This window comes from Lissotriton helveticus, chromosome 1_1 (assembly GCF_964261635.1).
Source record: "Lissotriton helveticus chromosome 1_1, aLisHel1.1, whole genome shotgun sequence".
In the NCBI taxonomy this organism is placed as follows: Eukaryota; Metazoa; Chordata; class Amphibia; order Caudata; family Salamandridae; genus Lissotriton; species Lissotriton helveticus.
In genome coordinates, this window is record NC_136057.1 from 676,158,451 (window position 1) to 676,186,239 (window position 27,789).

Here is a 27,789-nt window from a genome sequence, read left to right on the forward strand (position 1 = left end):
TAATCTGGGCAAAGCGATAAATACACTTCGGACACAAATACAATTCTGGAACACACTGCCACTATCTGTAGCAGGGAAGGTAGCGATCTCCAAGATGGTAGTGCTGTCAGAATGATATACTTTTTTTTACGAATCTGTCGCTACTGATCCTGTTGAGCTTTTTTAAATCACTAAATGCGTTACTAACGGAGCTGGTATGGGGATCGGGTAGGAGGCGTATTAGCCTTGCCAAACTACAACTACCAACGGACAGGGGCGGTATCGGAGTACCGGATATGATTGCATATGGATATGCTTGCCAACTCCAATGGCTGGCTTACTGGCTAGCGGGTCGTAACCTGCATGAGTTGAACATGACGGAGACGGATAGGAATAGGGGTACAATACATCGATTGCTACTGCCAAATGTAGATGTGCCCAGCTCTGCGCCACACCTACTCAGACTCTCAATCAGCTACTGGAGGAAAGCGGTCAAATACACTAATGCGCTGTCCTCGTATGCACCCACTATACCTTTATTGGGACTCCCCCTGGGGACAGGTACGCTGACAGTCAGGGAACTGAGGGGACAGGTACGCTGACAGTCAGGGAACTGAGGCCCTGGCATGACGCAGGTGTGCTGCAGATAGGGGACTTCTTTGCGGAGGGTAATATCATGACACATGCAGACTTTGCACGCTCGAATCAGACCCCAGAAGCATTATTTGTACTACACGCACGAGTCAAACACTACATAACTACGACATGGGCGCAAACCAGAGTAGAACCACCCATGAATTCGCTACTCACATTGCAACACCTAATGGGGACGGGCAGCCACCTAACAAAATGGCTGACAAATGGCATTAGAACTAACAGGGCGCTCTCGCTACAACCAACCCGGGAACGCTGGGAGGGAGACATAGGTCGGGTACTTAGAGACAAGGAATGGGAGAAGATCCTGAAGTTCCCTAAAAAGGTCTCCCGCAATCCTAAATTTAAATTTATTCAACTAATGGTAGTACATAGAGCGTATCTCACTCCTCACTGACTGCACGCCATGTTCCCACAGGCGGCGGGTACATGCCCCAGGTGCCAGGCAGACGATGCAGGGCTACTACATATGTTCTGGGACTGCCCAAAGTTAGGCTATTACTGGGAAACTATACACAAGATGTTGGCAGGGATTGCACCTGGCAGACCCTATGCAACACCGTTATACAGTATATTGGGATTAGGGCACACGGAAAAGAGGAAGAGTACCGCCACACGCTTTGTGGATATGGCTCTGCTCCTAGCGAAACGGTCGATAGCGATGAGATGGAAATCAGCTAAGCCTCCAGACATAGAGGACTGGAATAAAGAGGTTTTACCATGGGGAAGAGCAGAAGGAGTAGAATTACAGCGGGAAGAACGTAGAGGCCTCCGAAAGACACATATCTCCTTGGAATGGAATGGAATGCTAATATATTTTGAAATGCAAGAGGGATCAGATCGGGGATAGGCTCATGAGAGTGGGAGGACAGGCCTCTAGAGATATTTTCGATACGACTAATTCACCCCATCAATCCCATATTTCTCAAGATACCCCGGGCATAACCATAGGAATGCAGAGACTGTTCGAATGTAGAAAATGCATTTTTGTTGAAAGGAGGTGTTCATGGGAAGTTAAACGAATACCGCACGACCGAATGTGCTTCATTGACAAAAGTAACACAGATTTTTTACTTTAAGTGCGCGGGGAATTGAGGGTGGGGGGAGTTTCAAATAAGGGAGACTTCATCTAAGAAAAAAAAGGAAGTCTGCAATGTGAATGCATATCCAATGTATACAAATATAAAGTATAAGCATTACTCATGGTACGAAGTGATAAGGATTGTATGATTATGGAATTTATGCAGAAATAAAAATATTTTTAAAAAAAAACACACCTGAGCGACTGGAACGGGGCGAGCTGCACTCCCTGTTGCAACCACGGAGGCGGCTCCCTCCGGATTGTCACCCGCTCATGCGCACAGCCTTATTATGCTGGATACGAGCGCCTACACCTCTTCGGTAAGGCCATATGCGGTGAACATTCCCTTATTGGGTATCCCGACGCATCAGGGCAGACTAACACGAGACGTGCTGCGCCCCTGGACGGAGGCGGGGGTAGGGGAGGTGGGAGTCTTTTTTGGTGATGATAACCTGCTAGATCTTGAGTCCTTTATACAAATTACAGGCGCTCCCCCTAGGTTGTATTTACTACATGCCACGGTCTCGCACTATATTCGAAACACCTGGGCACCACAGCGAACCCAACCTGCGCAACATGAACTGGTCTACTTGTTTTATTATATGGGGGCAGGGAGTCACCTAGTGCGCTGGTTGTATACGGGGGTCGGGGTACACGCAGCGATCCCACTGGATGTGCTTCGGGATACTTGGGCTCAGGATGCAGACATAATACTCAGGGATAAGGCATGGCAGATTATTAGGGAGCATCCTAGGAGGGTATCGCGGAATGTGAAATTTAGATTTATACAAACAATGGTACTACATAGGGCGTACCTGACCCCTCAGAGATTACACAGAATGTTCCCGGACTCCCCCCATTGCTGTCCCCGTTGTGGAGCAGAGGAGGCTGGGTTCCTGCACACGCTCAGCTCCTGTCCACGTCTGCGAGGGTATTTGGCGGAGGTATGCTAGGTACTGGGAAATACAACTAACCAACCTGTGCCCGAAGAGATACTTTACTGCCTGGTAGGGCTCCGTAAAAGGTCCAAGGTGCTCAAGGCTAAACTGAGACTCTTGGATCTAGGCCTTTTGTTAGCAGTCAGGGCTCTGACAATGAGGTGGAAGTCCCCCAGACTACCTGGGACTGCTGTATGGCAGACGGAACTGGTAAAGTGGGGTAGAGCAGAGGGAGCGACGCTGAGAAGGGAAGAGGAGAAAGGTCAGAGGAAGTACCCTCGAGCGCAGGAGTGGGAGGTTATGATGATGGCCCTGGAAGGGGTGGACCTGGTGCCATCGCAGGATAATCAAGGGTAAGACCTAGACAGAGGGAGTGACACCATAGTTGAATAGCACGGGGGCCCAGAACACTGAACTCACACCTTGACTTGATTACACAACAGTATTTGTCTTTATAATACCAGCTGGGAGACAGCACACGGAGAATTTCTATTGAGACCAGGAGACGGGAGGGACCAGGGGTGGGATGTTGAGGGTGGGTGGGAGAGGGGAAATGTCTGATTTTGTTGTATTATATGGCGCGACTGCAGAGATATTGTTGATTCCCCCCACGGGTGGAGATGTAAGGGTACATTATTGTCAACCAGAACAGCTGCTATTCTTACAAGTTTGGGGAGAAAATGTAAAACCGAACTGATTGATGCTTACGTTATTTTGTAAATGGTATACATTGCTTTGATCGGTCTTGAATAAAGAGTTAAAAAAAAAAAAACAACATCTTTTCAAAACTCTGACTGCAAGCACATGACATTTATAATCCAGGTACATAGCTTCACTGCTGTAGCTGTATCTCTTCATCCTTCGACCAGATAGACTTTGACAGTTTGCCATTGCGGGATTTGCAAAGATGGATATTTCTAACTGTGTTTCCTGGGTAATCTTGCACTTTAGAGTTAATGCCAAATATTCATAAGGGAAACTACTTAAACCACTTGTTCAGCTCCTCCTTATATCATGATTTCATATACGAGTGAAAAATAATTCACTGTCCCTCGGTAGATTTATGATCACATTCAAAGGGAATCTTCTAAGCTCACACTATTCTAGCTGACTGCTTGTCTTTCAGTTTTAAAGAAGGTACATTTAAAAAACTTTCTGGTTATCTCGCAAATAGACCTCACAGCAGGTGGGGGAACGTCGTTTACGACGCAACTTTTAGCACGCAGTGCTATTACAACGCGGTCTTTAAATCTCATTCTATTACAACGCATGACTCTGGGGGGCGCTCAAGGATAGGGAATACTTTTAATTTACTATCCAACACCTTCCCTAGTGTCAACGGGGACTGGTGTTGGAATAGTAAATTAAAATATTCACTATCCAACACCCCTTTCTGTTATGCGTTGTAAAAGAATGCGTTCTAAAAACCGCGTTGTTACAACATGTGTGCTAAAAGCATACATTGTAACAACGTACATCCCAGCAGGTGAGTTATTTCAGTTACAGTAGCCAGAGGATGACCTTTTTCTTCTGTTTCCATGAAAGTGCTGCCGTGGAGGACATGTATTAATTCCCTAAGACTTCTCTAGATTGGGCAGTGGGAAAGTGGTTTTCACAGGCACCCTTCATTTGATCAGTACTAGACCACGAAAAACTCAGCAAAACCTTAATATATCCTAAAGTATGAAGTATGAAATATGTATTTTGCTTCCCTTAGGCTTAAAGATGGAGAAAGGGGGTTCACACATGTATTCTCTATAGTCTTATGAGTGTGAGCTTTTAGATATGTTTGATGTCTAACAGAAACTGCCCATGCAAGTGATGTTAGAAAGTGAGGGAGTTGAGTGGGTTTCTTTTGCTGTCAATGTAATCGACTTGCATGGTGACTATGGTGAAAATTTGGTTACTTTACTTAGTTCAAAAGGCTGATGCAATGGTAGTCCTTACACATACCCAGTATATCTATGCAGAAGATATCCTCTTCTTACTGTGAGCTGCTTATATGTTTGATGCTTAGCACTATAAAGCATAATAAGGTATAAATGCTTTAAAAAAGAAACACAGAAATACATGTGAGAAAGTGCACTCTTTCTGCATGGTTGCCCCCACTTTTTGCTGAATTGCTGATGTGCTTTGACTGAGTTTGAACTGGGCTCCTGCTAACCAGGTACCCAGGGCCTATGTTCTTTCCCTAAAAAGTGCATTGAAGCCTAAACCCAATTGGCATCTCTGTCCACAGGCCAGCCCCTGGTAAATGGTATGACAGATACCCAGGGCACTGTGACCAGAGAAGGCCTCTAAGGGCTGCAGCACTTAGTGTGCCACCCGTATAAGTCCTGTACCTTAACACTCGCACACTGCATTTCAAGGCTCTGTGTTTTGGTACAGAACAAAGTGAAGAGTCGACATGGCCCACATCCCTGTGTACCATGCCTACAACCCACTGCCCTGGCATAAATCAGGCATCCCGATAGCTGGGTGCACTATAACAGTGGTGAGGGTACAGGTGCATGAGCCCTGTTCCCCTACAGTGTCTTAAGTCCATTCTTAGGCATTTTAAGTGCAGTGCTGCCATTAAGAGTATATGGTGCCGGGAGTTTGTCATTCTGAACTCCACAGCACCATAATGGCTACACTGAAAACTTCGAAGTTTGGTATCCAACATCTCTGCACATTAAACCCACACTAATGCCACAGAGATGCCCTCTGAAAAACGACTTAACACTAGTGTCGAGACTAAGTGGCTGCTTTCAGCTGCCACCACAAGACATGTTTTTGGACTCCTGGGTCGAGAGCCTGCTGCTCTTTGGGACCTGAAACAATGCACATACTGAGACAAGGTGCCAAGCCTTCTCCCCCAGGATGGGCAGGGTTCACGAAGGGGAGGCTTCAAAGGCTTGCCGCCTTTGTGGGTTTCCACAGGCCACTTGCTGCATGCCAGCAACCTCAAACACCCCAGAGGACCTGCCTGCCTTCAACCACAAAGACTGTCTCCCGTGAACACCAGATTTGTTCATCTCCAACCTCTGGCTCCGGCCGGACACCACGAATCCACACCACTCTGCACCCGCTATCCAAGTCTCCAGCTCCAGTTAATTAAACACCACAAGGAGGTCGCCCCGGCGATCCTGAACCGAGATCTGGCGGCCCCTGACCTGCCTCGAACCTCCAGCTGACACCTGCAGCCTAACTCCAGAAGGACCCCGCCAACCGCAACCACGAGCTGGTAAGAAGATCTGACCCTAAAAGGCACACCTGCATCCAACACCCCGCGGCCTTAGGTGGCCCAACCGACGGTGCCTAACCAACCCCCAACTTACCTCTCGAAGTAGTGGTTGCACACAAAAGACTTCGTCCCCAAGCCTGCAGTGCCTTTGCAAACCGGAGGTTCCCTATTGCAAACAACAGGGTGCCCAACATCGAATCAGCACCCTGCACCCGACCGCCCTAGTGCTGCTCAGGGTGCACCTTTGGTGCAACTTTGTTTAGCCATTTGCCCTGAGCTAAAGTCCAGGAGCTTTGTTCCCACAGCCAAGTGGCCTGCCCGTCAGCAGCCACCAACCGGAGGCTCCCTATCCCTCATTGGATAACATTGGGCCTCAGCACTCTGCACCCAAGTAATCCCGAAAGTAACTTACCAGTAATGTTATTGAAAATCCTATACAAAGTATATGTACTGTATTTACAAAGTATTGCATTTCTCAGAAACAATGCTGTAAGTCAAAACAAAGTGCATTTACAATTACAATCCAAACTGTATTACAACTGGACTCTGTGCGCACTATACTCATTTTGGTATAGTATATACAGAGCCAGCCTCCTACATGTGTATCAGGATCTGTCCTTGTTGGTCTTTGAGTCTGAGCGACTTGTTGTGGGGTTGTTTTTTTGATCCTCTTGCTGTAGCTGGTGTATGGAGGGTTGTGTCTATGAAAATTTGCTACCGGATAATTTGCTAAGCAAACTTCAGGTGGTAATGAATGAGGCGGCCAGGTTGATTTTTAAACTACCCAGATATACAAGGACTGCTCCCCCACTGCAGAAACTTCATTGGCTTCCTATCCAGCAAGGGACCAAATTCAGGGGACTCTGTATCGCCCATAAGGCCCTACATGGTGAAGCCCCAAGTTACATCAAAGAGCGCCTTATGAAATATGTCCCAAGCCGCTCTCTAAGATCCTCTGCGGGAAACCAACTATCCTGCCCACGGTTTAGCCTTACGAAAAAAGGAGGGCGATCCTTCTCCGTTTTCATCCCACAATTATGGAATAGGCTTCCATTCCATCTTCCATCCGAGAAGGCCCTCCTACCATTTAGGAAGAACCTGAAGACCCTCTTCTTCATTGAAGCCTGGGCTTAATTCCACTCAGTCAGGAGCCATATTCACCTGGGGGCACTGTAGCTTTATTCTCACAGCGCTTGGAGTCCTGCCGGTATTAAGCGCTTTATAAGTCACAATTAACATTAACAATAGCGACCTTGGGGTTGCATCAACTTTTGTGTGGATTTTGGGGGTTAAGTGTGTTTAGATAGCAGAGAATCTGTGTAGTCGTGTTCATGGTCTGTGTAGCACGCTTAGGCTGTGTTTACAAAGTTAATGAAATTGAAACTGCCATGCGTGTACATTCCCCAAGTTGCTAAAAAATACAGCTTGTTCAGATTGTCAATTACAGTAATGCGATGACATATAGACTCAACATAAGTATTAAATAAATGTGTTCAATCGCTTAGGGTGTACAGGGGCGCAGAGTAATTGACTTGTTTAATTGGTTCAGTGGCGTAATACAGGCCCCCGCAGCCCCAGTGGTCCCGAGCTGCAGGCCCCCCCCCCCCCTCCTCAGCATAGTACTCAGGCCTGAGAGCTCCGGATTAAATCCAGAGCGGTGGCCACTCCATGTACCTTGCAGGGGGGCACCCTCCACTTTTGTTACGCCACTGAATTGGTTATGTAAGGGAGTATAAATTAATAAGCGCCGGCAGCTGAGTGAAAGAGTCTATTTAGTATTCGAGAGGTGGGAGCCTTTTGTGATTGAGTCACTGTAGAGTTTACTTCTGACCAGAGTGAGAAGTGACAGTTAGAGGCAGGCAACTGAGTAAAATAACTGCAGACACTGGACGTGAGTAGAAGATATGACAGAATCCAGATGCTCTTAGCTTTGTCTGGCAATGCTTTTTTTTTTTTACAAATTTCAATGTTTTAATTAAGATACACAAAAAGCCTTTTAGTTTTTGATAGTTTGCTGTAGAAGAATTCAGTTCAAATCAGAATTGTCATGTATCTATGGTGCACTAAAGGTCCTATTGAACAAGAAAGCAATAATGCTACATGCATTGTTTTATGATATCCAAAACGAATGTTTGATGCATCATTTGGTCTATGTAGTTTTCATGAAAATCTATGAAAAGTTATTTACAAAGATTAGTGAATGTGCATTCATCTGTGCCCACATTGCTAATGTGGTTTGACAAATTATGTTTTTTGCCAACTCTCATGCATATATATATTTGTTTTAAAGATCATGAAGTGAACTCCGAAGAGAACATAGAACCATCTCAAAAACGATTCTGTTTTTCTGAGGATAGTCAAAGTGCAGATGAATCCACTCCATGTATTTCAATACTTGCTAGTAAGTAAAAAAAGATCTGTAAACAAATATAATCTATTTTGTTTATTAATTACAAACTGGGTTATTATCCTTTTTTATCAGTTTAAGATTTCAGACAGTTACAGTTTAAATGAGCGAACAAAAAATATTTATTTGAGGATCCCACATAGCACATCCATGTCTCAAATTAATCCCATATTGCCAACTCCTTATTTCCGTTTCCAAGACCGGGGAGGGAAGAGAGAGTAAGCAAAGCTATAGCCACAGAACACCTTCCTGCCATCAATGTGTGGCAGAAACCTCAGTGTTTGATATTAGGAAGCCTAATCATCTGATGTCAGGGGCAAGTTCTGATCAGAATATTTTAAAAAGCCCTTTATCCCCAGTTCGAACTAGCATTTACAATGCAACGGTCTCGCCTTCGGAAGAGTTAGAGCTATTGGCATTGTAAATGACAAACGTTTTATTTATGTGTTGGTTTTGAAAACAGATAAATAAATGGCATGGTCATTTACAATACCAATAGCTTTATCTCTCGCAAATACGAGACCTATTGCATTTGCACCACACCCACAGACAGAGAGACACACACACACAAAGACACACACAAAGACACACACACACAGAGCCACACACACACACACACAGAGAGAGAGAGAGAGAGAGAGAGAGAGAGAGAGAGAGAGAGAGAGAGAGAGAGAGAGACACACACACACACACACACACACACACACACACACACACACACACACACACACACACACACACACACACACACACACACACACACACACACACACACACACACACACACACACACACACACACACACACACACACACACACACACACACACACACACACACACACACACACACACACACACACACACACACACACACACACACACACACACACACACACACACACACACACACACACACACACACACACACACACACACACACACACACACACACACACACACACACACACACACACACACACACACACACACACACACACTTCTCAGTAGTTATCTTGAAAATCTGCTATGGATCAGCCTTGTGTAAAAAGACGAGTTCTAAGTGTGATGCAGAAGCTTGTAGGTGCGCTCATTTAGCAGCATTCGAAATCTGGAGGGAAAGAAAGCGACATGGTTTACACCTATGGGAGGGGTTATGGTTGTACATTAACGTTCTTGAATAAGCAACTGTAATAATGCAAGGCCCTCAAGCAAGCGAGTTGCGTTGTTGGTGCAAGGTTGCCTTTTCTTTGAAGTTTGTGCGGAAACAGCGACCTTTTACTCAATGACCGAAGAATGGAAAATCTAAGGTTCAAAATCACACGAGCAGACCCTCGCTGATAACACTGTTAAAGTAAAACGTTAAAATGTACACAAACGTGGATGAATAATAGGTGTGAAAATTGTCCTGCCTGTCGCACGCAGGGAACAGTATTAATCAACTCTCCAAGGACATGACACAAAACTTGCCACTGTGCAAACCAACATTTGTAAATGTCGGATTTTTCTCTACTTGCGGGGTTTTGTGCAGTGCGAGCGAGTTTTGTTACCGGGGTGGTCGGTAGCCCACGGAGTCCTGGGCCCACCGCTCGCGAAGTGGGGTGCACAGCGGCAAGCCGTAGGAGATGATCCTGGTGGCCCTCCCCCCTCAAGCACTGCCCCTCCCCCCTCAAGCACTGCCTGCCTCTTGCTCTTCCGCCATGGCGGAGGCCGCGCACCCTGCACGCCCACAATCCCCGCAGTACTAAAGATACCTGGGGCAGCGTGGCTTGCGTCCCAAACAAGGGAAGCGGGGACAGAGTGTAGCGCACCGCGGCAGCTCCGCCGCACAAAGCCCCTTCACCCTCATGGCCACCGCGTGTGAGCAGCAACACTGCGCAGCACCTTTTTAAGTTCAGCGGGGTATCTTTGAAGAGCACAGCCGTAGTTGGGATTTAGATGGGATCGACGTTACGGCCTCGGGCGGAACCCCGCGAGAATGAAGCTAGAGATGGCAAAACAGCCCGTCCTTTGCAGACTGGGGGGCGTGTTTTTCTTTCTCCCCTCTTCTCCATTGGCTGGAATGTAAACCACGGGCGTGTTTTAGACTTGTTGTTTACATTCCAGCCAATGGAAAGAGGAGAGAGAGAAACGAAAAAAACACGCCCCTAATCCAAAAAGTACGGGGCTTACAGCGAGAGAATGACGACACTGAGACCTCTTCTCCAATGTCTGGCTGCCGTTTAGGAGGCCAGCCAATGGAGAAGAGGGGCAGGGTTTACCCTCGCTACTCAGTCATTAATTCTCGCCAGCGAGACTGCGCTAGCCGAGACCTAAAAATGGCCTGTGCAAGTTAGTTTAGCGTTGTTGGCTTTAAATCAAAAGTTGCCTTGCCGGATTTCACGTTTGCCCCTATGTTTGATTTCAAGTGGAAGAGGTGGGGTGCAGCGGGCAGGGAGGGTGCCTGACTCCAGACCACAGGGTTCACAGTTCGATCCCCGGCTCCGGCGGCAGGCTAACCCAGCACCATGTGACTCAGGGCAATAGCTTGCTTAATCTTCCCGAGTGCCCCCAGCGTCGGGACACCTCCGTCGAAAGTAGCTGTGCGCTTTACAAATGCTGGCATTTACATTTTAGTTTTCACCTTCCTGTGTCTTGAGATGTTGTTATTTTTCTTCAATTAAAGCAGAAACTATTAACTAAATGTATTTATTATGTTTGTTAGATTAATTTTTCTCTTTTAGCTGAAGATATTTGAGAGGAATGAATGCTAACTTATGCTGTTTCTCAAATAATACTGTGTTTGTGACTGAAAATATCACTGGAATTAAAGCACCAAAATCCAATCCTTCTTGGACATTGTCTGTTGTCCAAGAAGGATCTGGGGAAAAAAGGGTAGTAGCGTGATTCAGGCTAAACACCTCAAAAATCAAAACTAAGTAAGCAAGTTCAGTATCACATTTGTTAATCCTTATATACTTATATTGTAGTAATCCTCTAAGAAAATTGACCTCTTTCATTCAATAAATAGTAAACCACTACTCCATGACTTTTATTTGCTGTGCATTTGCCACCCAAACAATACATTCAGATTAAGTTGCACATCACATTACACCAGCAGTACTCATTAGAAACTACTGTGAGCATCATGCACTCAACACATTAATATCATTTGCAACCTCAGTGGTGCTAGTTATACTGACATAGCAATATTGTTTTATCAATCTATCCAGAAGTCATTAACTTACACCAACCATGTCCACATGCAGAATGGTATCAAAGGCGGGCAAAGATGCTGCAAAACATAACCATCTGAGGTCAAGCAATGGACAACCACACACCCGAACAGACTAGAACAAACAATAAATGTCCTTTGCCTCAAACATTCATGCACACAATGCTGTACACTGACCTAGCCACCACTATATATATCATATTAGGTGTCTCCAACCTTCACTGTAATAAGAGCTACTTATGTTCAAGAGCTACTTATGTTCAATAGAACTAATCGATAGATTCTAATATTATTTGTGTTGTAAAAGTGATCAAAAGAGATTACAATAGAGGCTACCATAAGCAAAGTCACTACCGGCAATAATATCGGTGCATTAGGCATGGTTGCAAGCAGTGATGTGTAAAAGGCATTGCCAATATGGGATCTCTCCACGTGGGTAATACCTAACCGCTATCGCTGAAATGCCTCTGGCACCAAGGTAATAAAAACCATTTGTAAAAAATTTTGTAAATTCAGCCATTTTCTTCATATATCAGTTTGAGTTCTGAAAAGATTTTTTTTTTGTCTCAGCCATGCACTCTAAATTTAGTATACATATTCAATAAAGTAAAAGCTTCTGATTTAGTAGTCTGAGTTGCACACAGAAGAGCTACTTACAGGGACCTAGAGGGCTGCCACGAGCTACTCGTTGGAGAAGCCTGTATTATATAATCCATAGCGAATCATTACATTAGGCTGTTCCAACCTGCACACTACTAACCCAGTGTTACTTATGTCTACATAATACAAACATGAATGTGATAAAATATCAACAGATCACTTTAACTCCAGTCATTCAGAATCCTACAGATGTAAACGGCACAAAGATAACAGTAGCATTTGCAAACCATACAAGTAGTGGGCATGTACATTAAGGTTGTGCTTTATATAGCACCATCCCAGCCTTTTTGTGAAAATTTACTTAAATATAATGCATTTTAAAACTGTATTTGTTTGAGAAAACAATAAATTAGTGCTTCACAGAATTGAGGTTGCCTGTAAATATACACTAATATTTCAGTGGTCTTTTACAGTGCTTCGATTGGAAACCTCATATGTGCTTAAAATGACTGCTTGGATTGTTAATGCCTTAGATGGATGTCCTCTTTTGCTTAATTTAGGTTTTATACCACCCGCTCTCCTTACCAAGGTGATATTACCAAGGTGATATCTTGCTATTCAATCATAGATGGTTGCGATTGGGACTGCGCTTGAAACCAGATTAGTTTGGAAACAAACATGTCTATTCCAATATATAAATATAGTTATACCAGTTCCATTTTTGGCCTCCACAATAGAAATAACAAAAGCATTTGATCAATAACATTGTGTGAAAATACGGCCAAAGAACTAGAAGAGGAATTAGAGTGACTTCTTCCATCAGCTAACATCTGCACTTCTATCTAGTGCTCAAAGATGTTGAACTTCACAGGTCTGATCATTCTAGCACCGATTTCCGTATTGTCGTTATCTGTACTATTTTTATTGTAGTGTGTCCTACCCTCCACACCCAAGAGGTACAGGGTTTGGCTCCTACAGAGGTAGGGTCAACTCTACCAAACAGTGAGGACAGCCTCCTTTTAGAAAGGATGGCCAAGAGACTAGGCTCCTAGCTCTAGAGAGAGAGAGCAGAGATGAGCATAGGACCCATCAATGGTGGTAGCAATCTAAAAAGCTAAGAAAAAGAAGGGTCTTATGATCCTAAAATCCCCAGAAGGATTGTCCCATAATTATGAAGATGATGATGACATCACCAAATGGTTCACAGGCTTTGAGAGGCCTTGTGAAGCCAGGAAAGTGAGGACATCTCACTAGGGGACTCACCTATGGGAACTGTTCTCTGATAAGTGCAGAGACAGACTTCTGACCCTTAGTGGGACAGAAACAGAGTCCTATTAACTCATAAAGGGCACCCTGATTAGGAGATTTGGACTCCCTACTGAGGAGTACAGAATTGTGTTCGGAGGGGAGGGGGGGCACAGAAGTCTTGGAGTCAGTTCTGGGTGGAATTCATAGACTACTCAGTAAAAACACTAGGTGGCTGGTTGTCTGGAAGTAAAGTGCAAGATTATGATGGTCTTTATAATTTGTTTATGAAAGAATACATTTTAAGTAACTGCATCAATGAGAAGTTACATCAGTATCTGGTAGACCTAGGTCCAATTTCTCCCCAAGAATTAGGAAATAAGGCAGACCACTGGGTCAAGACAAGGGAGACCAAGACGTCCAGAGGGGGTGACCAAAAGTAAGGAGCACAAATCTCCCCATGAGGAAAGAGAGTGAGATTCCTAAAGATACAAATAAGGAGTTTCATGTAGACCCAACCCCCAAAAACCTGTCCAGGAGGGTGGGCCCAAAGACACCTCCCAACCTCAAACTGGGCATCAAGGTAAAAATTGGGATCCCAACAAGGTATGGCGTCACAACTGTCAAGACACCAAGGACCCTAGCTGTCCTAAAATCAGTGCCCCTAGTATAGCTCTAGGGGTTGCCAGTGTAGCATTTGAGGGTGGTTCCTCAGATGAGGAAGTCTTCCTACCCTTCAACTGGAAAATGGTTCGGAAAGGTGAGATGAAGAGTACAGAGGGGAGTAGACACCTCTACCGTCTACTGGTAAATGGAATCCCAGCCACTGCCTTGAGAGATACCTGTGCCAGTCACACTGTGGTGCTTGACAGGTTGGTACTCTCAAACTAGTATGTCCCAGGGGAGACAAAAAGAGTTATCCCAACAGAAGGTCACTGCTAGGCCTATGGCAATAGTGCCCCTAGAAATAGCTGGGTCCCTTAGTTGGAGAAAGGTGTTAGTCAATAAAGACCTTCCACTGGACTGTCTCCTTGGGAATGACCACCCAGAATTTGGTCTGAGCCAAAGTAGGGTACTGGTCCAAGGCCAGTCCCCACCCAAGGATACTGGGAGGGCTGACCCTGCAGTTAGTGCAGATAAGCCCCCAAAGAAAAAGAAGAGACCATGTAGGGAAGGTAGACAACTGTTAGCCACAGTTCCGCTGGGCCAGGGATATTCTATCGCAGTAAGGGGTAACACCAAAATTGGCACTGGTGAAGCCCACCCTAGCCCACAAAAAGACCTGACTAGTCAGGCGACTTTCCAGCCTGAGTTGGTGGCTCCTCAACTGACAGAACAGATGATGGAAGAAGGGTGTTCACTACAAAGCATAGTGGCCCCCCCTACACTAAAACAGCTGAAGGGCCACCAGAACCCAAATGAGCATGTAAGTTTGTCCCTTCACCTACCAGTGAAGAGCTAAAGGTGTGGTTTTGGGCACTGACATATGTCAGTGGCCTCTGCTGGGTGTTAGCCTTCATGGCATCACTGTGCTTGGCCAAATAGCAAGGAAGGCCCCCCTGACCCTGTTGGTCATGGTGGGGTTACTCAAGCTATGGTTAACCTCTGTTAATAAGTTAGGACTTGAATTAGCTGAGTTAGAATTTGCAGAGGTAGGCACCTCTGAATCCAAACTAAAAAGATGGTGTATAGACACTAAAGAGTTAGAAAAGGAGCATTGGGAAGTGGGTCCTGAAACTGTTGAGGTAGGCCACCTCCCCATGGGGACTGACCTAGACAGAAGGATGTATACAATGTAGGCCATGCAATTTTCTTACCACTTCCTTTACTCTTCCTGGCCTGAAATATTAGGTAGACTCTCCCAGGTTTGGCCGAGTCTCCTGGCCTTTGGGCTGGGGGTGGTGGGGGAGGGGGAAGGGGCTTGTGTAGGAAATTGGGTTTCTGTTGAAGTAGCCCCCTCCCCACTTTTTGCCAGATTTCTGATGCACTTTGGATTTATGTTCCCTGGGTCCCTACTAATAAGGTTCCCAGGGCCTGTGTTCTTTCCCGAAATTGTCCCTTTGTATCCACAACTGGCACATCACTGGCCACTAGCAATCCCCTTCTAAATGGTACCATGGGCACTGTGACCAAGGAAGCCCTCTGAGGGCTGCAGCACCTATTGTGACACCCCTAGAGGCCCTGCACCTTAACCCACACCCCTGCGTGCCATGCTTGCAATCCACTGCCTAAGGCCTAGGTAAGTCATCCCTCTAGCAGGGTGCACTAGTTCTAAGGTGAGGGTACAAAGGCATGAGCCCTGTACCCGTACAGTGTCCAAGTCCATTCATAGACATTGTAAATGTAGTAAAGCCATAAAGAATATATGGTCTGGGGGTTGGTCACTATGAACTCCACAGCTCCATAATGGCTTTACTAAAAACTGGGAAGTTTGGTAGCAAACTTATCAGCACATTAAACCCACACTGACGTCAGTGTGAGATTTAATGTAAAATGCACTCAAAGGGCATCTTAGAGATGCCCCATGTAATATTGACCAGCCCTAATGTGGTTTCTGAATGGCTACCTGCTATTGCCACCACCAGACTAGTTTCTAGACCCCTGGGTAGAGGGCCTCCCTCTGCTCTCTGGGACCAGAAACAAAGCCCTTCCTGGGCAGAGGTGTCATGCCTCCTCCCCCAAGATGGGTTGCGCCCAGGAAAAGGGAAGCTTCAAAGGCCTGCCACCTTTGAGCGATGTCCCTGCTTTATGCAGCCCCCAGCAACTGGCACCCACCGGTTCTGCCCTCCCAATTGGGCGGGAGAATCTGCGGGATATCCAAGCTAGGAAGAGAGGTGTGTCCACCGTTGCCAACCCCACCCCTCAGGTGAGGGAAGCGATGTGAAGCACACATCTCAGTCCCGTCTATCTTGAAGATGAGGGGACTCAACCAATTAGGAAGAGGCTCGTGCCCCCTCCCATTGAAGGGTAGCACAATAGGGGGTGTAATCACCCCAAGGAAGGGACCCATTGGTCCCAACATGCACAAACCAGAATGCCCCGTAGCAGCAGAACCCTAAGGACCTGCCCTGCACTCAACTAGCAGACTCTGTCTTCCGTGAGCACCACATTTTCTATATCCAAGGACTAAACCATCAGAGTTCAGACTCTGCGATTGTGCACCACTTTGCACCCGGCTGCCACAGCCTGAGGTCGAATGGCCCATACTCCAAAGAGGTCCCTCTGGTGATCATAAGTTGAGATCCGATTACCTCTGATCTCCTAAAAGCTTCAAAACGAAACCTGCATCCTTTACTTGAAGGGTCACCTCGACTGAAGGTGGTAAGACAATTGGTCCCTTGATTGAATCGGTCCAGCAATTCCGACCACGTCTGTCGCCAACCACGACCGATCGCGGCCTAAGGAAACCGACGCTGAAGGCACCGCAGCCTTCCAACACCTTCTCTGCCTTGGGTTGCTCAACCCACAGTGTCCAAGCATCCTCTCAGATCACCAGTTGCCTTCCCAGTCGTGAGTCTCCTCCAAGAAGTCCTCCCAACCGAGCCTGAAACTTTCCAAAACAGACTGTCTCTGCTGAGAAGCCCAGGGACCCCAACGTCTGCTATACCTCCTGCACCCCGCTGCCTCTGTGCCGCTGGCGGTGCAGTTCTTGGGTTAGTCGTTGTCCACTGCGGTTCCGACCGCAACCTTAGGAGCTTTGCTCCCACACTCAAGTGGCCTGCTCGCCAGCAGACCCCAACCAAAGGCTCCTTTTAGCCTGCTGGCTAACGTTGGGAGCCTGCACCCTGCACCAAGCCACCCCAGTGTTGCTGGTGGTGCAACTAGAGTGTCCATCAGACCCTTGGGGAACCTTGGTCCTAACTCCAATACCTCAACCTCGTAAGTCAGATACTTATTACCAAGATCGATAACCATTTTTCCTCCCACAGGGACTCGTAGTATGAGATTTTGGGTCTAGAAAGTGTTCTATGTAGAACTGCTAACGTATGGGGAAAAGTGAGCGCTAATGTAACGTAATCCGAGATTATTTACTGTTAAATGCCAAGCATTCTGAAAATTGATATCAACTTGTAACTGTTAGAATTACAAGAACAACTGCATTTCCTTGACCAGTTGTGCATGTGAAAGTACTTATTTCCTACCTCTACCAAGTCCTGCTTGGTTCTATAAATCACGTATACATTTTTTATATTTACCTAATTGATCTGGATCATGTCTCTGAGTGTGTCATCAGCCTTGATTGAGTGAATACAATAATTGCTGAAAACACCCTCCTGATAAGCCTAACTGCTCGACCATATTACCACAAATAGAGCTGTTAGTGATTATCCAATTTAAGCTCTGCTATACCTCTGGGGATCCCCTGGACTCTGGCACCCTATACCTTTCTTTCGTATAGTACATGCAGAGCTATCTTCCTACATAGTGCGAAACCAGCCAGAAGGTAAGGAACATGTTTCTGACTGGATTAGGTAGCTTTAACTTAGAATGAAATTGCAATTCACTAAAGAGTTCCATAAAAATATAGAGGAACAAGGACAAAGGACCAATTCTTTTATAAAATCAAGGAACATGAACATGGTTTACAGGGTACTTTATTCGTTATAGTACGTGGTGACACTATTGCGCTTCCCTCAAACCACATAAATTGTTGGCACCAAGCGGTTTCATATCATAGAGATTCTAGTATGTATGTAGACATCAAAAATAAAAGTCAAATATGTGGTGTGAAATTAAACAAGCTAAAAAGCAAATATTAATTTGTTATAAAAAGTTCGGATTAAAAATGCTGTTGCTCAGATCATGCAGTAACTAGCAGAGCACTGTTCATTAAAAAAAACACAGATCAGAAAAATAAGATGGTTTTCCAGTGCTCTCTATTTTTTTTGTGTTTAAATTCAGAACCTTCTAGGACATTGCAGCTTGGATTCAAAACAAGCATTTACAATGCAATGGTCTCGGCATTATTAAAGGTAGAGCTATTGGCATTGCTCATGACATTTTTTTTCATTTAAAAAAAACCAAACATAAATGGTATTGTCATTTACAATGGCAATAGGTGAGCATTAGAGAGTAGTAGAGAGTATTCGCGGACACAGAGCCACACACACTGAAAGCCACACACACACACAGAGCCCCCCACACACAGCGAGCCCCCCACACACACACACAGCGAGCCCCACACACACAGCGAGCCCCCCACACACACAGCGAGCCACACACACACAGAGAGAGCCCCCCACACACACAGACAGAGGCACACACACAGACAGAGCCACACCCACACACACACACACTGTGTTACAATGCAACGGTCTCGCCTTTCCAAAAGTTAGAGCTATTGGCATTGTAAATGACAAATTTTTAATGTATGTGTTGGTTTTGAAAACAGATAAATATATGGCATTGTCATTTACAATGCCTATAGCTTAATCTCTCCCAAATGCGAGACCTATTGCATTTGCACCCACCCACACCACCCATCAAGAAGGGCCATTTCAGTTATAATTATGAAAGACAAGAAAAATCTTGAAAGAGTAATGGAATGCATGCTTTCATTGAAACAGCATAAAGCAGTAGACGTGTTAGACTTAAAAACAGACTTATCTGAGACTGAAGCATGGAGGTCATTTCTAAGGGCTTTTTACTAGCCTTAACTTGCGTGACTGTCAAGTAAAGGAATTCCACGTCTCAAAAAACTTTCCAGTTGCATAAATGCGAAGTGTTTACACCATCATATTTACTTAGAAACTAAAGCTAGCCATCTCTGTACTAATGATGCGCTGCTGAGGATAAATTAATGCACATGGCTCCACATGCAGAAAGTCATGAAATATTTGGACACTGGATTAGAGTCCAAAACCTTGACAAAACGGGAAAATCCTTATTTATAGTCCATATTAAAAACAAAAATCCTCATACCTTACCAGGAACACTCAAAATCATAAATGCCATTGATTAATATCCTGGATCGAATTAAATAACTAGGAAAAAGTTCAGGAGAAAAAAAACACTCCTGGGCAAACAGGCAGCTGTACCCTACCATCTCAGATACTCTTGACCCTGCTTGAAATACCTGGAATTCGTTGAAGAATGAGTGGGCTCAAATCAACCCCTTAAGGACAATTCCATCAGGACTGAGTTAATTCTCTTCATCAAAGAATCATCACGTGCCCATCTCTGGGTTGAAATTCACCTTTTAGAATGTCCCCAACAAAACATCTGAATGATCACGTGACTTTTGAACCGCACACCACCATAAAATCCAAAGTCACCCACTACCACATCTGCTAAACCAGATCACTCTCGAACTAGGCTCAGTTCTGATTGCAGCTAAAGGTCCTACGGAAATTGTCACGGGTAACACCAACCTGAGTGCACCCTACACGCTGCCAGCCTCAATCAAATGGTGTCATGGAATAAGCTAGGCAAACAACCCACCTTTACTCCCCCGAGTTCTCCTCAAACGGATCCTGCAAAATGAAGGGTAATACCCGTTTTATTCTGGAAACTACTTGAGAAAATTGGCCTGACTGACGAAGCTTTTTTTTCTTGGAGTAACGGAGTTTCACCTACCTTGGAGGTAAGTTACAGCGGTATACCTTAGTCAGATCCACAGGCCATTTTTCGTGAAGAGTTCCAATATAATTTATGCCTACTCACAAAAAATGTGGGTAAGCCTTACTCCTAAAAACTCATGATAAAGTCAAACATAAGCCTGGACTATGCTAAACCTTCTCATGATTGGTGAATCATGTCTGGCTACTTGAGGTAACTCACGCGAGCAAGGAATTAGACAGACCTATTCATAGAAAAGGCTTTGTGAATCGAGACCAAATAACATGAAATCAAATCACATCTTCAGCTGTTTTGTGAGCATGGAACATTCACCATCAAGAATTATGACGGGCCTCCACTCTTCTTTACCTTCACCTTTCTGCGAGAATAGCCCAATTACTTTCTCCGTCGACTGCAGTTGTGAACACACGCCATCACCAAATTGTGAAAGGGAAGAGGGTACACCAAAGCCATCGCATGGCCTTACCGGTCATCCTCGCCATCGAGCAGAGGAAACTACTTCAAGGGAAGAAGCTGACCAGGACCCGCTAGACTGCCACCACTCCCTTCCAAAGAAGTTGAACCGCCTATTCCTGAAATGCTTTCGGCGATGATCGACTGCGGCAAACCGGCCACCGAGTGCTCCATGAGACGCCTTGCATCTGCGATCTGATTTGCCACTGACTGAATGAGTGAGGGCGCAAAGAATTGAGAGGTAGGTATCTGGTGTGGCATGTGCTGAGACACCGTAACACTGGCAGGATAGTGAGCAACACCCTGAGCCCAGTTATGTACAGTGGGGGCCTGGGACATGACAGGTGCGAGGCCCAGACCAGCATAAGCTGTCAAGCTGATCTGGCTAACAGCGGCTGAGGCAGGGGGAATTGAGCTGACGTCCGGGATCTGCTGATTACTCATTCCTTGAAGCACGGGTTCCAATCCTTGAGCCTGGGGTTTTGCGGGAAAGGGGGCGTTCTGCGCTGCCATGACCAGTTGCTGAGGAAGACCCTGCGGGCCCATCGGCACCCCCTGGGGCTGAAGCGCTGCAGGAGAGGTGTAGTCCGAGTGGGGGCACTCTGCTGCATAACGGAGGGCATTCCTTGGTTAATAGCTGCTGGTGCTTGCTGCGCCGTGGAGGGCAGATTAAAGTGCTGACCCACTGCCACATTATGACTGGATTGCGACGCAGTGGGCAGATTTAAGGATTGACCCACGCTGTGACTGATAGGCGTTGCATGGGGAAGATGTATTTGCTGGGGCACATTCTGACTGCTGGCCACTGATGTGGGCATCATCGTGGGTGCATGTGCAGCAGTTATAGCAGAGGCCGTGGATTGTGCTTGTGCAGCTGTGGATTGCATGTGTGCCGAAAGATTGTGCCCGGGGTCCGGGAGCCCTGGCTGTCCTGGCGCTACCGAGGTCTGCAGCTTATGGGGGTGCTGCAAGTAATCGGCCACGCTCCCTGTTACAGTAGTCTGAGCAGCCGACATGGCATGGCTCTGAAGGATGAGGGCGGAGGGAATCTGCTGCTCGGCTGCATTGTGGAGCTGCTGGGGCAGAGTCTGTACAGGCTGTGATGTGAATAGGGGGGTTGTTGGTGCACTGAAGGCACGGCCCCCATATTATGACCAGCGAAGGGTTCAATGGAGGTTGGTAGCCCGTCTTTTGCTCTCCTGTCCATAGCTGCCTTCAGGCGGGTGCGATTGTGCTGGCAAGGTGGCACTCTATGCCCCGGGCTCCGAGTATCCCTGCTGCAGTGTCGGCCTCCTGCAGATTGCTGAGGTTCTCCTCGGATGAGCTGTGCCCTGGCACGACTAGGTCCGTGGCCCGGGAGAGGGAGGCGTCCAGGATCTCGGAGGAGGACAGCTCTTCGGTGTGTGACTCGTCCAGGTCGTCGTATCTCTCCTTGTCTTCAGCGATGCTGTTGTTGGAGCTCAGGCTGGCCGAGACCTGTGCCGGGGTCACACTGGTGATCTGGAAGCCACTCTTATTTTTAGGCCCAGTGGTCTGAAGTGGGGATTGCGGGCCCAGCAGCGGCTCGTCCAAGCTCAGCTGGCCCACCGAGGCGGCTCCCGTGCCGCTGCCCCTCCTGGGCACTGCGGGCGCCGGCTGCGCCATCTTCCTCACCTTAGGTGGGGCCTCGGGCTGCTGCTGCATTGTGTCCCGGAGAGGGCAGGTCGCCCCTGCTCGAAGAGGCCGCAGTGAGCTGCGGGCGGCCGGGGCACAGGGGAAGAGCCGAGGTCCGGCTGGGGGATATGTGAAGGCGCGACGGGGCGGCACAGCAGAGCAGCTCTAAGAGGCCGCAGTGAGCTGCGGGCGGCCTGGGCACATGACAGATACACACAAATACACGCAGCAAGGACTTACTGGAAGAGAGCAGCTTAGGCGACCGCAAAATGGCGGCCGCAAAACATTCAAAAATTTCGGAATCGGGCCGTGTTTTTGGCGTTCTGAGTGACTGATGACGTCATAGGGCTAAAGAATGCAAAAAACACGCCCCCGAATCCGAAAGAGACGGGGCTTTATTGGAGTGACTCCCTTCTCCTCCAATGGCTGGCCTCCGTTTAGGAAGCCAGCCAATGGAGGAGAATGGAGGAGAGAGGCGGGTTTATGCCCCCTACCTCCAAAACATTAATTCTTCGGGACTCCGCCCCCTCACTGCATCGCAGTGAGAAGCGACAGTCCCTCGACCTAAAAATTGGCGACACTACAGTGGAAAGTTTGTGCGACACATCTGCTTTTTTTTGCTGCACATTTTTTTATTGACTGTCATGATCCTAGTCCTGAAATACCTACAAATTAAGTTTTGCCGAAACGCGTTGATAATATCTACAGCAGTAGCTATCTGTATAAATTTCAAAAGAACAAAGGAATTATTAGGACTCTAAAACAAGGACAGGGCATGACTGCCCGGATATGTGATTTTGCTTGATGACTACCTTCATGGGGATTGCACATTCAATTTTGGGCAACCAAGTTTTGTTTCAATACAAGGAAGAAAGATATTTTGTACAGAATTTAGGATTTGATTTAGTGTTTTTGTTTAATGGTGATGGGTTTGAGATATTTTTAATGGAGCTCCAGGTACTTATTTGTGAAATGCAAACTGTACATGGACAATCCTATAATAATAATAATAGTTGAATAAACCGTTTAATTTGATTGATTTTAAGGACCCAGTGACAAATTAAATTATTTCACTGCAGCAAACTTAAACGCTGTTATTGACCCCCCTGCAGCTTGCCATGCTGTTATTTTGAATGTTTACATCCCAGGTATTTTAGTGTTATTGGGGCATTCCCCTATCTGTTTTGACCTTACATACCATAGGCAATAATAACCACAAATGAACAATACCCGAGTTTCCTGATATTGCTGGACCTTTCAGCTGCCTTCAACTGTCGGCCATTTCACCCTTATAGTCACCATTGAGTCGCAAATGGGATTCACCGGCAGTGTCCACTGGTTCTCTTATTTCCTTTCCAACGGACACTAGCATGTTCACATGGTCACCTTCAAGTCACGAAAGATCTCTATCACCTGTGTACTATATTGTCTTCAGCCATCTTTACCATGTACATAGAGCTGAGTGGTTCTCTACTCATTGATTTCAGCACCAAGATTCACCCATATGATAATAAAATATTATTTGCAAACCATCCATTCATGGATGTCCAGCACTTACCTGAAGCTCAACCCAACCAAGACAGAATTTGCATTAATTGCCAAGAACAACAAACAAGATATTGTACAAAACTGGCGCAATTACATGAACCGTGGCGTCTTCGAACCCCAACTGTCACCAAATGTCGGGCCACTTGGATTCACCTTGTACACCACCCTCACCCTTAAGCAAAATATTGCAACTTCAGAACTGCTATTCCAGCTCTTGTATTCTTGCATTTAGAGGGTGGTAATGCCCTACTCCATGGCCTCCCAGACACCACACTGGAACTCCTAATGTGAGTTCTATACGCTGCAGGACGTCTCCTCCATGGCATGAAGAAATATGATCACATCACCTTCATCATTATGGAATTCCATTGACTACTTACTATTCGGTATCATCTTCAAAACCAGCTGCATTAGTTACAAAGCCATCACAACCAGTAACCTATCCTATCTTGTCGACAAACACGTCATCGGTATGCCCACAGACCGACTACCATGATATAGAAGACTACAAAGTGTAAAAAAAGAAAAAACAGACCTTTTCGCACTAATCACCTAGGACCTAGAAAATCCCTGATTCCATCTTGACCATCCTAAGGATGCTCCAATTTAGGAAAGAGTTGTAGACTGGCCTCTTTAAGGAGCACTACATCGCAATGCATTAACCGCCCACAACCTAACATACTCTCCTTTAATTGTTGACTTTGGGCTCTCCGCTGCCTTTTCCCTATGTTTGCACTAAAGAAATACCATATACATACATATATGCTTTTAGTTAGGACACTGGTTTAAACCATAAACCCTGTTAGGGCCTAAATCATATTTAAAAGAAAACCTAAAAAAAAAACAGTATTTGCAAATCCAATAGGTCTTGGTTATGGGGTTTATTGGCTTTGGCAGTTATTTTTAGAGATGGTCTGAGGATTAGTGGCCTCATAGTTTGGACATAGTTCCAACTCCGAATGCCGTGATGAGAAACTTGGGAGTCATGGTGAATGAGAACCTTTCCATGAAGGAACATGCGAACGCCAACATGGACTCCTATTTTGGAATTATGTGTCCTCTCAGAAAAGTGTTTCAGTGGGTACTGCTCTAATCAAGATAATCCCTAGTCCAGGCCCTTCTAATTAGTCGTCTGGACTATGGGAATGAGCAAATGGCTTCTCTGAATGAAGGACTATTTGCCAAACATCAGGTGGTTCAAAATTCGGCGGTACAGCTAGTTTGTCACCTTTCCCCTCGGTCCCCCGCAGAACCCATTCTTAGAAGGAAGTCTCCACTGGCTGCCCATAAGACAGCGATCACTATTTAAACTTCTTTGTTTGGTTCACAAACCCCTTTATGGGAATGGACTACAATACATAAAGAAGAAACTTAAATGGTATGCTCCCACTAGGAGTCTCCGTTCTAGCGGGAATCCCCTCGCCCCATCTGTACTGCTAGATATGGGGGCAGATCCTTCTCCTACTTGGCTTCCCAGCACAGGAGCCAGCTTCTAACACCTCTTCGTGCTTGCACTGACTTTAGATTGTTTAAAAAAGCTCTTAAAACATGGTTGTTTTGGCCTCGCTATTCAGTTTATAATTCTTAAGACTCGAATCTGTTGGCTCAACCTCTGGCTATGTAACAACACCTAGAGACCCTTTTCAGTGTGATTTTGTCTCGCCTAAGAAATAATTATAACATATTCTGTGTCGTAACCTTGCCGCATTTGTATTTTAAGTCCGTCCAGTACAACACATAGGAAAATCACCTAAAGCTGATATTTTTCCTCTGAACAGTACATGCCTAAAACAGTAAATATAAGAAGTAACTTTAAAAATGTGTTCTAGAGCTGTTTTAGTGATCTCCAAGTGGTTATTAAAGTAAACTAAAACAGAAAAGCCATGTTAAAAATAAATACAACCGATTTTATAAAAAAGTACTATTTATTTATCTTTCCTGGGGCTTTGCAGAGTCCGTTATGTCTCTTCCCTGTTAAAGGGGACGGTCACAGTAGGGCGAACAGACACTTCTTTGTAGGGCAGAAAGAAAAACATATATAATTGGCCTCATGGCTTTTTTTCTTCTTCTTTATTCGTAATTTGGATTTATTTTTCTTGAAAATGTGCAGACCTAACAGAGAAACAGCATATTGAGGTAACAAGAAAACACACCAAAAGGAGACGGTTTCTTTTCTTGTACAGGTAAACAGGGCCCAGTAAAAGGTTGTGTGGAGTGCACTTAGGGTGCCTTGCAAAAAGTGGTTATAGGAGCTCTCCAGACAGGCCCGGCTATGGACCCCTTCATTCCTTAAGATAGAAAATTATGAGAATTTAATTAACAGTAGTGAAATGATGGATGATGTGATGGGTGCTTTGTTGACCATTGAGCTTTCAATATCCTTGCAGACAAAAAATGTAAAAGCTGCAGAACAGTTGTAAATCTCCCTCGTAGAGAGCCCTTCATACCAGTGGTAGAGTAACTTCACTGGCTCCTGGCCCTGACTAAAATTCACTTTATACTTATTCTGTTATTCCCAAAGCTATCACTGATGTTTTTCCAGACAAGCTAAGTAAATGTCCCATTGAGGGAAAGTGTCTTAGTGAACAAGAACACATGTGGGATGTTAGTGATCATGTTTCTGCTTATGGAACTTTCTCCCACTGGATATTTAGGAATTACAATCCATTTCTCAGTTTGGGAACGCCCTAACGACCTTTCTGCTTTACATGTAACGTTTTGTTTTCAGCATTTTGATGCTTCTGTGAGCAGTATAACATTTTTCGTTTGAAGGCAGGACAAAGGAGTATGTACTAAATACTGCTTCCTTTCTGCTCTCTGTTTTGGAACCATATATTGAGAAGATAAGTTGCTTTTCGGACTCTGGATGTGCTGGTTAGTCTAAATAGAATTCAATGACTGATTTAATAATTGAGGTACTCTTCTGTTTTTTAAGTTGTCTCTTGTTCTGACCAGACTACATTTTCAACAGACTGCAACATAATCTTCATCTTGGAAAAACAGAAGAGACTGAAGGAGCTAGGGTATTTCAGTAACCTAATATTCCATGGTATATTGCTGATATCAGTTTATATCATGTTCTGTCTCACAGCTAAGCTGGTTCACTTGGGCTTCATTAACTATGCTGTGAAAATTAAATTTTTACTGCTCTGCATTAAAGGAAGCTGCCAGCAATCCAAGTAATTGCCTACAGGGCCAAGCATCAATAGTGACGTTGCCTCTCAGACATCTGCTTTGGATAGGGCTCTTGCTTTAGCTTTTGTTCTATAGAAGTTGATAAAAGTCCATAACAACCTTAGAATGATATCTTTTCAGGCTCCTACACACTTCATAATATCTGTTGCAAGCCTTGCCCGGACTGCAGAATCTGATTTCCAAGGTATATTAAAAATCAAACCATTCAAGTTTAGGGACATTTAACCACCTTTCAGACATGATGAGATGATTCACAATCATGAATTTGTATTCATTTAAATGAGGTGTCAGTTTATACATTTTGCAACAGACTCAAACCTGAGGTTTGTAGGGATGCCAGCCTTGCGTATCAAAGGCGGTGTGCTCACACAAGTTCACCTCTCTGTTTATTGACTTGGGTCTATTGTTGGCCAAATGCCTGTTCACTTGCAGATGAAAATCACCCAACCCCCCACACCTCACAGCCTGGATGCAGTCATTCAGAAATTGGACGCAGGATGAGAGTGTTGGCCTGCACAGGGAGGACAAACTAGGACTTCGCAAACACCCCATAGCCAGCAAATGGGATGTCATTATGGTTGACTTGCACACTGATATACCTGATGCTTCCACATCACCATATCTCCAGCTGACCTGTGGTGGAGAGATGGGTGGGGGGATGTGATGCAGAATACACCTCCCATCGTGGCAAATCCCCCGGCATGCCTGATTCGGATGCTGCGTGCCCTTAACCAACATCACCTCAAACTGTAAGGATTACGGCGACCAATGCATAAACTTGATTCAGTACCTAGCTACACAGCGCAAGTTGGTGTGGAGATAAAATGTGATGTTAGGGCTAATATGGAAGTTAAGAATACTACTTTTTTTATGTCACAGTTGTATTTGTTTGGAATACTCAATTGTTTATATTTGATATTGCAAACTGTTGTCTCCTGTGTAAACTTGCTACAATTATTTGATAACAAGACTCCTTTGTATTGATGCATCCACCTCGATAGAATGTATAAACGCCTTCT

At 45.4% G+C, this 27,789-nt stretch overlaps 1 protein-coding gene and 1 pseudogene across 3 annotated transcripts in view; one reads left to right on the forward strand and one right to left on the reverse strand.

Annotated features, from left to right (window-relative positions):
* The window catches only part of DMTF1 (cyclin D binding myb like transcription factor 1), a 517,741-nt gene that overhangs the window by 39,347 nt on the left and 450,605 nt on the right, over positions 1–27,789 (forward strand). For all 3 annotated transcript variants that reach the window (XM_078674193.1, XM_078674191.1, XM_078674190.1), the window contains exon 3: positions 8,169–8,279. In XM_078674193.1, coding sequence (XP_078530319.1) covers positions 8,169–8,279 — 111 coding nt within the window. The remainder of the gene's footprint in view (positions 1–8,168; positions 8,280–27,789) is intronic.
* LOC144761154 (TSC22 domain family protein 1-like) lies at positions 20,384–22,057 on the reverse strand (annotated as a pseudogene).